Genomic DNA, 13,688 nt, shown 5'->3' with positions numbered 1-13,688 from the left:
ACGAACAAAAAATGAAGCAAACATTTTCTCGCTTTATTCTGCAGGACTTGGGCTGGCAGCCGAAACAAATTTTTGCAGGAGAAAAAGCCGGAAAGTGTGTGTAGAAAAACAAAAAGCGCCCAAATTACGAGAGACAAGAGAAAGCAAAAAGAAACAAGGGGAAAAAACAGTTCTTTGGTACTCTGCTTCAGGCTTTGTTCACAGGCAGACCCTTCTCAGAGTTCCAGGGTACGTCTTGCTGGCGTCCTCCGCAAAGGAGCTTGCAGGAAGTCACCGATGTCCTCAGTTGCCTCCTTGGTCGTGAAAAAAGGCTTGTAAACCCATGTACTTGATCTCAAAAAGAAGCTGCCGGATGCGCAGCCTGACCAGGTCTCGGCGGTACCTCTCCATTTGACGCAGCTCCAAGAAAAGTTGTCTGCAGAACAACTCTTCCTCGTCCTCACGAGGAAGATCCAGCTCAAATGGAGCCAGGCCGTCAGCGCCTCCACCACGACCCATCATCCAAGTCGGGTTCCTTGACTCCGGGCCGACGGGAAAAGAGGCGGCACATGGGGCCACTGGAGATGGGACAGCAGGGCCTTTCGCGCAAGACGTCTGGCCGCCACTGCAACTCGCGGCCATGGCATCATGGTGGATCTCTGGTGGTCGCTGGGTGGGAAAGGTGGGAAATTAAAGTGGGAAAGAATGTGACCACTGTGGTACTCACGCTGCGCAAGCTTAGCGTGGAATGAAATTTGTACAGGTCGCAACAAAAAAATTGAAGACGATTACATTACTTCCTAATGCGACATTTGAGCGCAGCTCATTAGCTGTTTCATCTTTTCGATAAATTGAGGCAAAGATTTCGCGCGACGCGCATGTACAATTAGACTTTTTTTTTTCTCACGTATTCCTTCAAGAAACACTCCACTAACAGTTCTTGACTGTCATATAAGAAGCTTGGTGGCCGGAAAAATTAAGAGAGCAATTAAGTTATCGGAAGGTTGCGGGAGGCAGCGCGTGGGCCCAGAAATGCTGCGTGACGAGCAGAGATAGCAGCGACTGACTGATGCCGCTGACGCCGCTAGCGAGCGAAGAGAACGTGAATCTGCGTTTCGGCTTGGGATGCACGCACCGTGATCCTCTGATAGCGTGCTGGTGTTTCGGCAACCGGAGAGCACCCTCGCCGCCCCCCAGAAAGAGGGGGTGGGGAAAGGTAGAGCACGCGCAGCAATCCCAAAACACGCGCGGTCACCGCCACGGAGGAAGCGGGAGGGGGGTGGGGGAAGTAGCGCGCTGCCCCAGCTGCGGAGCTGGGACAACGCCGCCGACGGCAACGACGACGCGAAACGCAGGAACGGGCGCCAAAGAGCTGCGCTCTAAAAAGCAGCCCTCAGTAAAAGCCCTCGAGCGGCTCGAGGCGCCGAAAACCATGAAAGCTAGTAAAGGTAGCGGTCCACGGTAAACTGCGTGCCACTTGAGAGGGTAAGCGTCCACCACAGCTTCCATGATAGAGTTAACGGTTCTGTAATACAAACCCTCTTCCTGGTTGTTAGAGTAAACTATACTGAATGGCGGGACTGTGTGTGCGTGTGCGTGTGCGTGTGCGTGTGCGCGCGTGTGTGTGTGTGCGTGCGCGTGTGCGCGTGCGTGTGTGTGTGTGTGTGTGTGTGTGTGTGTGTGTGTGTGTGTGTGTGTGTGTGTGTGTGTGTGTGTGTGTGTGTGTGTGTGTGTGTGTGTGTGTGTGTGTGTGTGTGTGTGTGTGTGTGTGTGTGTGTGTGTGTGTGTGTGTGTGTGTGTGTGTGTGTGTGTGTGTGTGTGTGTGTGTGTGTGTGTGTGTGTGTGTGTGTGTGTGTGTGTGCGTGCGTGCGTGCGTGCGTGCGCGCACGCGCATATACAGTTTTTTCTCCGCCGACAGCTACTTTGGTGCCTGCTCCCAAGCACACAGCTCGGGCACCCGATAAACGCTGCGAGAATAGCTCTTTAGTGGTTTCTGTGAAATGGCACCACAACCAGGTTACTGGAAGGCCATGGTTGGGAAGTAATCTTCAATTTATTATCAGGAACAGCTGTCTATGGTATTGTAGTAGCGTTACTGTCACGGACTCGGGTATCAGTCTCCAGTGTATATTGGGAACAACATTCTACGACACTCCACGGGCAGCTACACGAACGCGAGGAGACCGTTTCCGAAAGCGTACTCGTCCATGAGTGATCCACAAACGACTGACTGCGGCTATCAATTGTAGTTTCTACAACAGTGACACAAGAGGTTGACCGCACCCCACCCCTTCCCCTCTCCTTTGTATAGCTCAGATCCCATTAAACTACGCTATTCAAGTGCGCCATATTTTTCGAGTAAGCATTTTCACAGAGAAAAAACAGTCGCGTGCACCGATAATACATCAGTAGTAAAACAAAGCCTAAGTCCACGCAAATCGAAGAAGACTCGGATAAAGTTGTTCTGGTGACTGAGCAGTAGCAGCCGAGCAGGGTCTATTTTTAGAGGAACGAATATTAAGAGCAGTTTCATCTATTATTCGCAGCAAAAAAAAAAAAAAGTGGAATCTGCGGCTTTCTGTAATCAGTACGCTGACTTTTATCTGCCAGCAAGGACTTAAACTGTTATCAAAATTTCCTTTATACTCACTTCAGCCGAAGTTATAAATTGCTCGGGGTTACTGATCACAGCTAGATCGCGGCGTGGCCTAGATTCGATAATCTTCCGATACGGGCCATTTTAATTTGTCCTCAGTGTCCTTTGAAACGCGGCCTACGTGAACTCATAATGAAGCAACCTCGAGACGCCATATTAGGGCAAAAGCCTTTAACAGCTCGTGAGTGGCGTCGGCAGAAAGTGTGCGCAGAAATTGTGCGTGAGATGTTCTCGCGAGATTCCGCAGGATTCCGCGTTGTATCGGTGAGGTTCTGATATATAGTGACCGATAGTTATAGTCAATGGTAGATAATGATAAAGAAGAGAAAGAGAGGGCGAGAGAGAGAGAAAGACGATCTTTCCAGAGGGAGAAGAGAGTGGTACTGCAGCCTAGTAACTTAAAAATAAGAGTAATAATTGTTCCTGGCATTTATTAAGAAATTAGGAGCTTTATTGGGGTCAAGTGGATGCAGCTAGCACAGAACCGGGTTAAGTGGAGAAATATGGGAGAGGCCTTCGCCCTGCAGTGGGTATAATCAGGCTGATGATGATGATGATGATGATGATGATGATGATGATGATGATGATGATGATGATGATGATGATGATGATGATGATGGGAGCTTTATAACAGTAACTCTTCATTCTCTTAAGAATCATGATCAACAAATAGGATCTTTCTGACATTGGGCACGAGATAACACGCGGTTCTGTTGGCTCACGGCTCAACGCGGCTCAGCGTATCTTCACTATAAAGCGAATGCAGGGAAAATCAAGGGAAAGCAGGAAAATATTCCCGCATTTGCTTCCATATGCCACGCGTGGATACTCGGAGGGCTTGGTTAGAGCGTGTCTTTTATGTCTGTGTCGGTTGGCCTTCACACAGTGGCATCTTACGACTGTAAGGAATGTATGTAGTATAATAGGTGCTAAAATGGAGACTATAGTTACTTGGAAACTAGCAAAGTGCATGAAAGGGAACGTAATTCGAAAAGGTGCGCCGCAGACGGGAGCTATTAACGCGGTTACATCATGCCTCTAAATATACTGCTTGAATGCACAAATTAGCCGCTCTGAAATTTTTGCGCATAAGACAAACGCGCCCTCGTTGTCCACACACCGCTCGAGACTAATTTGTTGAAACATGACGGCGGCGCTGACAGTTATGTAAGCGCCACCTCAATAACAATAAAGATCTGGAAAAGTATTGAGTGCCAGTTGAATTATGCTTATCGGTTACAATATAGAAATCTTTCACGCAGCGATGCATGCTGGATAGTGTGCCATGTTGTCGCCCTTTGTAGCAGACGACGGAGCCACCGAACGTGCAACACAGTCGCCTTTACATGCTCGTGTAATTTGCGCAGACGGTGCTCAAAGGGAGAAAGAGTCCCTCTCCATCTACTCTTTCTCTTTATCTCTCGGAGAGAGAAAGAGGGAACCTGTAAAACCCCTCAATAAACTAAAAGTAGCGCCAACATGTGAAGTTTGCCTCCCGCCTCTTCTCCAGCGCTCTCCTTCGTCGTTCGACCCTCTCATTGGCCGAGCGCATTCACGTGCGCGCGCGCGCGGCACATATCGCCGTGTGTTTTGCTGCCACGCGGACTGCTGCTAAATTGTTCCCGCTGGCTATTTAATTTTTTTTTTTTCAAACATGTTGCGCTCTTTGGCCAGCGGCTGATAGAAGCACGGTGGTGAAGGCGAGTTCAACCAACGCAGACATCGCGTACGAATGGTGTCACGCACTGACAGTTGAAAACGGAACCGTTTCAGCGCAAAATATTAAAAAAGAAACTGCTACCACGCTTCTCAAGTTTAACGGTAGCTTACAATTCAGTCCAAAATGCAAAGAAACCACACACAGTTTCCGCAGCCTAGTTAAATTTTTTTCAAGCATGCTGCGCACTTTTATCAACGGCTGACGGACTCAAGGAGGTGAAGGCGAGTTAAACCGACGCCAAAATCGTGTACGTATGGTGACACACCATGAAAGCTGAAAACGGCACCGTCTCAGCGCCAAATAATAACAAAAAATAATAACTGCTACCTCCCTTCCCAAGTTTACCGGTAGCTCACAAGTCAGTCAAAGCTACAAAGACTCCACACAGACTGCAGCTTCCGCCGCCTATAGTTAATTTGATCTGCAGCTGAAGTTGAATATACATGGAAGACAACTGCTGCCACACTTCTCAAGTTTACCGGCAGCTCGCAATCCAGTCAACGCTGCAAAGAAACCATACACAGACTGTTGCAAAATTGTTCCTGTCCGCCGCCTAGTTACATATTTTATAAAGCATGCCGCTGAGTGCCCAAAGGTGACGAACTACGGACACACGGAAATCGCGTACACGTGGTGTACGACACTCACAGCTGAAACTATTCTGGCGGGAAATCCCTGTCAACATTCGGTAATTATGTTTCAGCAGTGAGTAATATTTTAACGTGAACACATTGCGACAAAATGCAAGCTGAAATGCTACGGTGAGACCCGGCGCACGGCCGCCTCGATCGGCGCGCGCGCGGCGCTGATCGAGATGGCTGTGACCGGCGCCTGCTCCGGAGAGCGCGCGCTAGTCGCGCACCCCGTAGGTGGAGCCACGGTCGAAATGCGAGAGGAGGAACGGCGCCACCAGAGGAGGAGAGAGGAGATGGCGCTACTTTTAGTTTATTGAGGGGTTTTAAGAACCTGTTTCCTCTCTCTCTCTCTCTCTCTCTCTCTCTCTCTCTCTCTCTCTCGAGGAATCGGGCGTTGTAAGGATCGCAGCAGGGCTGCCAAAAGCCTGCACCTAAGGTGACTGACAAGTGCTCCCCTGAAATTTTTCTTCCCTACAATAAAGCATAAAAATTGGCTCTCATAGAGTCTGCGTAACTTGGCTACAACCCCCTTCTACACAGGCTGGATGCACGCCTATCAGAATTTCATGATTATACAGATGCGGCGCTTAGTTGTACATTTTGCAAACATCGCGTTTCGAAGTAACGAACATCGATCTAATCGTGTAACTATAGAAGATATGTGAAGTTACCTCCGAGCTTGGGGAAGGCCGCGCTCTTTTGGGCTGTGGAGGATTCGGTGACATCCCGCTGTCACGACGGGGATGGGAAAAAGAGGAAGACGCCCGTTTTTGCTCAATCTTTGGTTGCGAGCGGGAGAAAGCGTGGTCCTGCGGTGGAAATCCGTTGCTTTCGGTTGTCTGTGGCACCGGCTGAGGCGGCGGCAAGGGAGACGAGGATCCATGATTCTCGGAGCTCGACTGTTCCTCGTCCTCATCCGACGAGAACTCCGGGGACGCAGGTAGAATCACGCAGGGTCCTCGGGCATCCGAGAACACTGGATGCACGTCTTGGTGCTCCTGCTTGACACCCTGCACTTGCACCAATGTGTAAGGTCAATGAACAGCGAGGAGAAGTACAGTGCATATTGTCATGAGGGAGAACAACGAGGATGGCGCACTTCGTCCTCTTTGCGTTTTAGTCACGAGCGCATCACTTCGTCCTCATCATTCTCCACCCGCGACACACAAAGGCGACTGAATTTTGCTGCAAACTAATACGTTGTTTATTAAACGAACGCACTTGATGGCTCATGGTGACAGGATTTGTAGGTGAGGATCTGTGGGCAGAATCTCTGGGCAGGAATTGTGGACCACTCGTGTCCGCACAAAATGTCATGAAAAACACTGCTGCCACAGGGTTTCGAAGGCTACTCCAGAATGAAAAAATTAGCTTCTCTGGCCGAAACTCGTTAGCTCTATATGAACTGACAGTTAAGGAAAAATAATCGCTTCACCGCAAGGAAAAAAAACACCATGCGAACAGATCACCTTCCTTGGCCCTGACACGAGACCAGTATATACTATCGCCGCAGTCAATCACGCCTCGTCTAAACCTGCAACTCTCTATCGCACTGAGTAGTAAGCATCGTAGTCTTTATCACCTTCCATTTTTCGTTCATTGAAGAGCAGCAGCAAAAGCTCTGTCTCGTGGGTTCTTTTCTAAAGCTTATAGCTTATAGCTGTACTACTGAGGCTTCCGTTGAGGAGCGTATAGCCACATGGCTTATTTCAGCGAATGTGTTCGCTTATTTAAGTACAGAGTGCCACTACTCTGAGCTGCTTCAGCTACCAGCGAGCTTCCGCCGTCGGTTCTGCCACAAGGCGCGCTGCATCTCCTCAGAAACGGTCAAAATTCTGCGTGACGTTCGGGGACGCACAAGTGTCATGGTGTCGCTTACGCAGTGGAGCACGTCGACGGTCCCAGACGGCAGGCTGGCGGTGGACGGCAGCTGAACGGTCGAGTCGCAGCAGATAACACACCGGAGAAAGTCCCACGATCGGAAATGTTCCCAGCGAGAGACGTAGGGGCGCGCGGTGGATGACTTCTTCGACGCTACCTCCTTCCTTAGCTCCTTCACGAAGTAGTCACGCAGGGACTTGATCTTGTCCTTTACGTTCACCACTGTGCGTAAGAGAAAAAGCACATAGACAATTGTCGGCCGGTATTTGCTACCGCGATGATGCACAGCTGCCTCACAGTTTTTCGGTGTTGAAGCTTAGTATATATGTCGGAGACCCAATGGTCGAAGCTCCCTGGGGTTAGAAATGGGCTTGGTAGGCTTATCCTGACCAGCCAGCTCCCAAAGAAGTGAGGAAATTGCAGCTCGAGGGCTCTCCTGCCGCCGTCCATACAGCATCAACGCCATCTAGGGTAACGGTCATGACAGCAAGCTATCCACAGCGTGAGATGGTGAGGGGCGCACTCTGCTGCATGGGATCTTATGCGAAAGTACCAGATTAATGGAGAGCGCGTTCAATTTTACACACTCCATCGTCACTTCTTTCACGGCCCAGTTGAGGTGTTCACAGAGATGTGGTACAATTTTTCAAAACTGCCGAGGCTCAAGTCGGGCTATGATTTACTACTCGAGGCGCAAATTCGGATTTCACATCGCTGGGTTCGAATGACCTTGACCTAATTAAATGCAGCTGTACACCAAATAGACATACCGTGCCCCCTTTTAACCAAAAAGCAACTTAAACAACATAAAATATCGCAGAATAAAAAGGCAGTATGACATGGCCTAATGTAGTGTATATGCATGTCCATAACAAAAGTGAACCAGATACTGCGCGTTCCTTTTCTCAAAAAGCAACTTAAACAGAACGGGATTTAAAAATTGCGGAATGCAAAGGTGATGTTAAAGGCTTTGCGTCTACTCATAAGGCGAAGTTTGAGGGTCCTCCAGCCTCAAACCATCAAACACTGTAGATTATTGCTCGACCCTACATAAAAGAGCGTTCCCTCGAATAACTAAGCTCAAGCCACGCTACAAACATTTAATTTTCTCAGGGGGCTAGTGAGATGTCCGCAAGTGATTTATTTCCCCACAGGTAATCATGCTATGAGGAATGCTGTAATACATTGTTTCTTGCACCTGTGGATCTTCAACGTGCTACAGACATCGCACATCGCAGAGCCCTCGGGCGCCTTACGTTTCACTTCTACCAAAAGGCGGCGCCATGAGCGGTGTGGAAACAGTAATGTTGGTGCTGACAGGGAAGTTGCAAACAACACCTGCCACCTACCGGCCGCGGTATCTCAGTGTTTAGATCTCCCGGCTGCCGAGCAGAGGTACGAGATACCCGGCTTCGAACCCGGCTACAGCAGCTGCAATTCGATGGAGGCGAAGCGCAAATTCAGCACGTTAAAGATCCCCATGTTATCAAAATTATTCCGGAGCCTTCCACAAAGGTCCCTTCTTTAACTACCACCTTCTTTCCGTCCTACACAAGACGGCTCAAGTGTCCACCGGGAAGAGGGTCAATTACTGCGCCTTAGAGTACGTTTAGTATCCGTAATAGTTGATAATAAGGGAGTAATGCCGCAGCAACACGATGCCGTAGCCGACTAGTCGTTGCCGTATCAACGCGATGACGTTCGCTCGCTCTCGCGCTCGCTCCGTGGCGGTTCCGCAGAGGCGGCTGTGTATATATATAGCGATGCGCTAGGTGCACGCTGCTCAGGGAGGGGTGAAGGAAGGTGGCTGGTGCTGGCCCTGGTGGGGCTGGGATAGGTAGGTTACCGCCGCTTGCGGCGGGGGCTAGCCTGCCACCGGAATTGTATCTGTTGTAGGCCGTCATTGTACCCGCCACCGCTTCGGTGGTGGACGACGGTTGTTGCGGCGCGCGTCTTTCTCTCCCTCTTCCTTTTCTTTTTTCTCTTCTGTTGTTGTTGTGGCTGTAGGAATAAGAAAAAGAAAATGCACGGGCCTGCTACTGGCTCTGTAGCTGAGCCACATCTGCTGCCTCGTGCGGACAGAAGAGAAAATAGAGAAGAAAGAAAAAGAAGAGGGAGAGAAAGACGCGCGCCGCAACAACAGCCTTCGCTCACCACCGAAGCAGTGGCGGGTGCAATGACGGCCTACAACAGATAAAATTCGGTGGCAGGCTAGCCCCCGCCGCAAGCGGCGGTGACCTACCTGTCCCAGCCCCATCAGGGCCAGGATCAGCCACCCTTCAATACCTTCTAGTGACTGAGCAGCGTTGTTGTGGCTGTTGGAAGAAGGAAAAAAAAAATGCGCGGGTCTGCTACTGGATCTGTAGCTTAGCCACCTTCGCTGCCTCGTGCGGACAGAAGAGGTAGGGACCTACCTGTCCCAGCCACGTAATTCCGACTCCTCAACGGTAGGGTCCCGCAACTTCTTTCTCCTCACTGATTGCCTCTCAGCGGGTTAAACGGCGATAGTTACCGAAAGGTGTCTCTGAACGCAACTTAAAGGTAACATACACTCACTGAAGGCAGGAAATAATTACGGTGAAGGTAATTGATTAGTGTTACCATTGTGATGTCATCACTTCGTGGCTCTGTTCACGGCTGGTTTTGCAGCATTAAGAATTAAAAACACTACATATCGCAACCTAAGGGGGGAAACTCCCCACAAATGTTCTTGGTAGCTTAATGTATTATGTTTAAAACAAAATTTGAAAAATATTTAGAAGAAAAAGTTGCTCCCACAGGATTCGAACAGATGTTTTATTTGCTTAGCGCTGAGGTAAGTAGTCATAAGGAAAATAAAACCGCAGCAGACACAGGACGGAGGCTGGAGACAACACAGGGCGGTCACGGCGGTCACCGCCCTGTGTTGTGTCCAGCCTCCGTCCTGTGTCTGCTGCGGTTTTATTTTCCTTATGTCTCACCAACTGGCCTACACATCTACCCTGCTAAGGTAAGCAGTGTCAGTCCATTGCGCCACTGAAGCATTGAGCGCGCAACCCTAAACCCGGTATTATTCATTTTTACAATATTTCCGTCATCTGTCACCAGGAGTCACTGCTCAGAAGACCTTACCGTTGAGGGAACGAAATCACGCGTCCCAGCCCCATCATGGCCAGGATCAGCCACCCTTCACCACCTTCTCTTCTGTCCGCACGAGGCAACTGAGGTGGCTCAGCTACAGAGCCAGTAGCAGGCCCGTGCATTTTCTTTTCCTTCTTCCTACAACCACAACAACAACAACGCTGCTCAGTCACACTATTGGACCTCTCCGATGAAGAACCTACATAAGATACACCATGACTCTGTCTACGTCAATAAACCAAGCTAAACCAAACATTGCTCTCGCAAATCTTTAGCTTAACCAGAGTTAAACCACAGATAATTGTTTCGCTTAGTGAAGCAAAATTGTGGGGGTTTAAGCATGGCCTGAACCTATTGATAGAGCGAAAGCTCTGAGTGTTGCAGCGATAGCCTCTGTAACACTGCCTTTTCAATGCTTGATCTTTTCATAACATTTCTTATAAGTGGTTCACAGGAAAACAAAGCCGCACTTGTCTGTTACACTTTTTCTGCGGACACCTGAACCGGCAGGAGCTAGTTACGAGGAACAACGACGACGGCGACGACACGAAACGTCGGGACGGGCGAAAAAGAGCTGCGCTGTAAAATTCCGAGAACACTGTAGAATCTACAGTGCAGAAATGCGAAAGCCTAAGCTCTGCTGGCGCACAAGGTATATCACGCTTCCTCTCATTATCATTTTCAACCTAAATGCACCGTCATTACCATTGCTAATGTCATCATTGTCATTATCACTAATTTCAGCGTCATTGTCCTCGTTACTATCATCCTCACGGCAGACAAGGAAAATTATGAAGTGAGTTCCGTGACATGTGCTCTGAGCTCCAGCCACCCCGCAATTTGCAACTAACAGACATAGAGCGATGGGAGATCGCGGTGTCCAGCTCGGACCCAGCTGCACAAAAGGAGCTGGTGGGCTGGGCTCTAAGAGTCGCTGAGAGCCACAAGCTCCCGGCCACCCTACGCGATATCGAGACGACCCATCAAAACAAGGCTCATGATTCAATAAACGTTTTCACCACTACCATCCCGGGTGCGGCTTCCGGAATTTTGATATGTGGTCAAAGTAAGAGCTCGATGCTGGTGTACCTGCGTATTGACAGGTCGCGGAATGCGACCTGGTTGAATTGCTCGAAGTACTTCCATGCAATAAAGAAACAAAATCCTAGGCGTGGCGCAACCTGGTTAAAGCGCTCGGCTGGGGATTCAAGGAATGGAGGTTCGATTCCGGCGGAGATAGGATCGATTTGTTTTATTTGTTTATTTATGCAGCTAGTTACGAGGGACCACGGCGACGCCGCGAAACGCAGCAACGGGCGCCAAAGAGCTGTGCTCTAAGACTTAAAGTGAAACAGTAAACAAGGCGAAAGTCCCCGCTGTCTCATTTACGTACGCTCGCAGCTTTACAGCTCGCGGGAATGCGGACTCCGCGACTGGCATTCGATTCCTCGTCAACGCAGCAGTGACAGTAGGCAACCGCGCGGCGGATTAATGCTCTGACAACGAGCGCGATGTGAACGCACGCTCCCGCAAATGGATCACGTTCACAGCTTTTGCAGCCGCTGCTGGTGCAGTTGCTACAGTTGTAAGAAGAATGAAAAGGAAAGAGGGCGTGTTCACTGGTTCCTGCTGAGCCGTATCACCACGGCGCGCAGACAGCTGAGATGTGGACTGTAAGACAGTAAGCAGGTCCACCGAAGCAACGACGCTTACTGTCTTATCAACAGATACCCCTCTTCTGTAGTTCAGGCCGCCGACAAAACATTAAAGGCACATAATTAAATCGAGAGTCTTTCGCTCCTCCAAACATAAAAGCAGCGGCCAAGCGACGTATTCGCAAAAACTGGCTAAACGCTACGAGCAGCTGAGAGCACACTATTAACGCCGGTGCTCCGCAAGCGAAATAAGAAAATTGCAAAGGTGGGCACCGATGAGTGTCACAGTATAAAATAGTGTGGAGTGATAAATCGCTATCAGAGATAACAGAAAAGAATTTGCCCTAAATATCATAAGGAAGAAGGCAGCGAAGTATTGGCTTAGAGCGGAGTATGTGAACTTCGAGTTGATGTCTTGACGCATATCAGGCGTACTTATACAGTAAGCCTCGATTAAAATGTTCAGTGATATTCAGTGATATTCAGTTAAATTTTCAGCAATTATAAATGAAGGCTACAAGCACAGTACAACAACGTCCAGACGCGTCTGGTTCTCACGCACTCGCGATCCACCCGCGTTCGAAAGCCAACAGCTCGCGCTTACTTCTTCTAAGGCGGTCACGGCATGCATACGTCAACTGTAGGACGCATGAGGCTCCAGGCACCCGTTCTATATAGAACCTAACAAAGCGGAACAAACGAAAGCAAGAAAGGCGGCCACCCCACTTAGTCTGGTCAACGGGACACTGAAGGACATTGAAACATCGCAAGCTCACCGGTAAACTCGTTGTCTAAGCCCTGGGCGATGGCCTTGATGGCGTGCTCGCGACTGTCCTTCTTGTAGTACTCGGGGTGACGGCTGTCCCACAGCAGGCGATGCATTCCGTACAGGCTGATGAGTCGAGCCTCCTTCTCGTTCGTCCAGCACTGGTTGAGGCTGCGAGTAGCGCTGGCCCTGGTCGAGACGCTCGCGGAGTCTGTGGTCCTCATGTAGCCACGGTCAAGAGCCACGGTGCCTTGCCGCAGTCGGGACTCCTGCAAACGATCGTCGCCCGCGCCGCCGCTGCCTGCTTCGAGGGCTGGAACGCAGCCGCTGCCTCGTGGACCGGGCGAAAACGTTGCGCCTCGTCCCTTCTATGGTATGGCGAAGACAAAGTGTCGTGTACTGGATTTTTATGCGCTCCTCTCGCTCCACGCGCACACGGCGCGCGAGGATTCAAACGCGCGTTTAGCAGCGCCGCGGCATAGCAGAAACATGACTGAGGAGGAGGATGTCGAGGCGATAATTAGGCATTTTTTATGAGGGAAGCTAAGGCGCCGTACTTGTCTGATTTTCGGTGTACACCTGAACGATGCTAACAGAACAGGGACGAATGAAGTAAAAGAAAAGAAGAAGCTTAGAGGTAGGCGCCGCAGTGTTGGGCTGTTGATAAATTTTGACATGTCACAGACCCGCCACGGTTCGTTCAGTGGTTATGACACTCTGCTACTAAACCGGAGCACCCGGGTTCGAACCCAACCACGACGAGTTTCGATGGAGGCGAAACACAAAAGGCATCCGTGTGCTGTGTGATATACTAATGCAATCTAACGATCACCGGGTGATCATTTCGTTCCTTTGTGTGTTTGTATGTCTGCGCAATAACCTAATTTCGGTCAGAATTATTCCACAGCCCTCCACTATGTCACCTCTTTCTCTTTCTTCTTGCAGTCTAGCCTTCCTCCATTTCCATGAGGCCGGGTTCAGGTGTCCACCCGGTGCCTTTTCTTTATTAGCGTCAATCTACAATTTTGTAAAGAAAATGGCGGCGGCCCACTAAATTTAGCGGCCCCTGTACGCACAGTGCAGTTGGCCCCCCAAATCTCCTATTTGAGTTGGCAATAGCCTAACAATGGCGTTCGTATCTATAGGCTTCCTTAACTAGCATCTCCACAGCAGTCGGCGAGCGCGCGACGTACGTGACTAGAAGCACGAGTGACTCTTTAGAGGTCGAATTTCGGAGCCAGAGGTCATACGCTGTAGCTTGCCGGAGAAGTGGGAA

The 13,688-nt window shown here is 49.9% G+C and overlaps 1 protein-coding gene across 1 annotated transcript; it reads right to left on the bottom strand.

The window, feature by feature from the left end:
* Positions 1–264: 264 nt before the first annotated feature.
* LOC146197634 (uncharacterized) lies at positions 265–12,636 on the bottom strand. Its single transcript, XM_084597213.1, has 4 exons — positions 12,423–12,636; positions 6,870–7,093; positions 5,839–6,000; positions 265–648 (listed from the first exon to the last, which is right to left on the bottom strand). The coding sequence occupies exons 1-4, from the start codon at positions 12,634–12,636 to the stop codon at positions 283–285; spliced, it is 966 nt and encodes a 321-aa protein (XP_084453339.1). The 3' UTR covers positions 265–282.
* Positions 12,637–13,688: the final 1,052 nt, after the last annotated feature.

The sequence above is a fragment of the Amblyomma maculatum genome, chromosome 3 (genome assembly GCF_055883805.1).
Source record: "Amblyomma maculatum isolate TAMU_Amacu chromosome 3, ASM5588380v1, whole genome shotgun sequence".
NCBI classification, from domain to species: domain Eukaryota; kingdom Metazoa; phylum Arthropoda; class Arachnida; order Ixodida; family Ixodidae; genus Amblyomma; species Amblyomma maculatum.
Note: the sequence above shows the minus strand (reverse complement) of the source record. Positions and strands in the feature narration are given on the sequence as shown.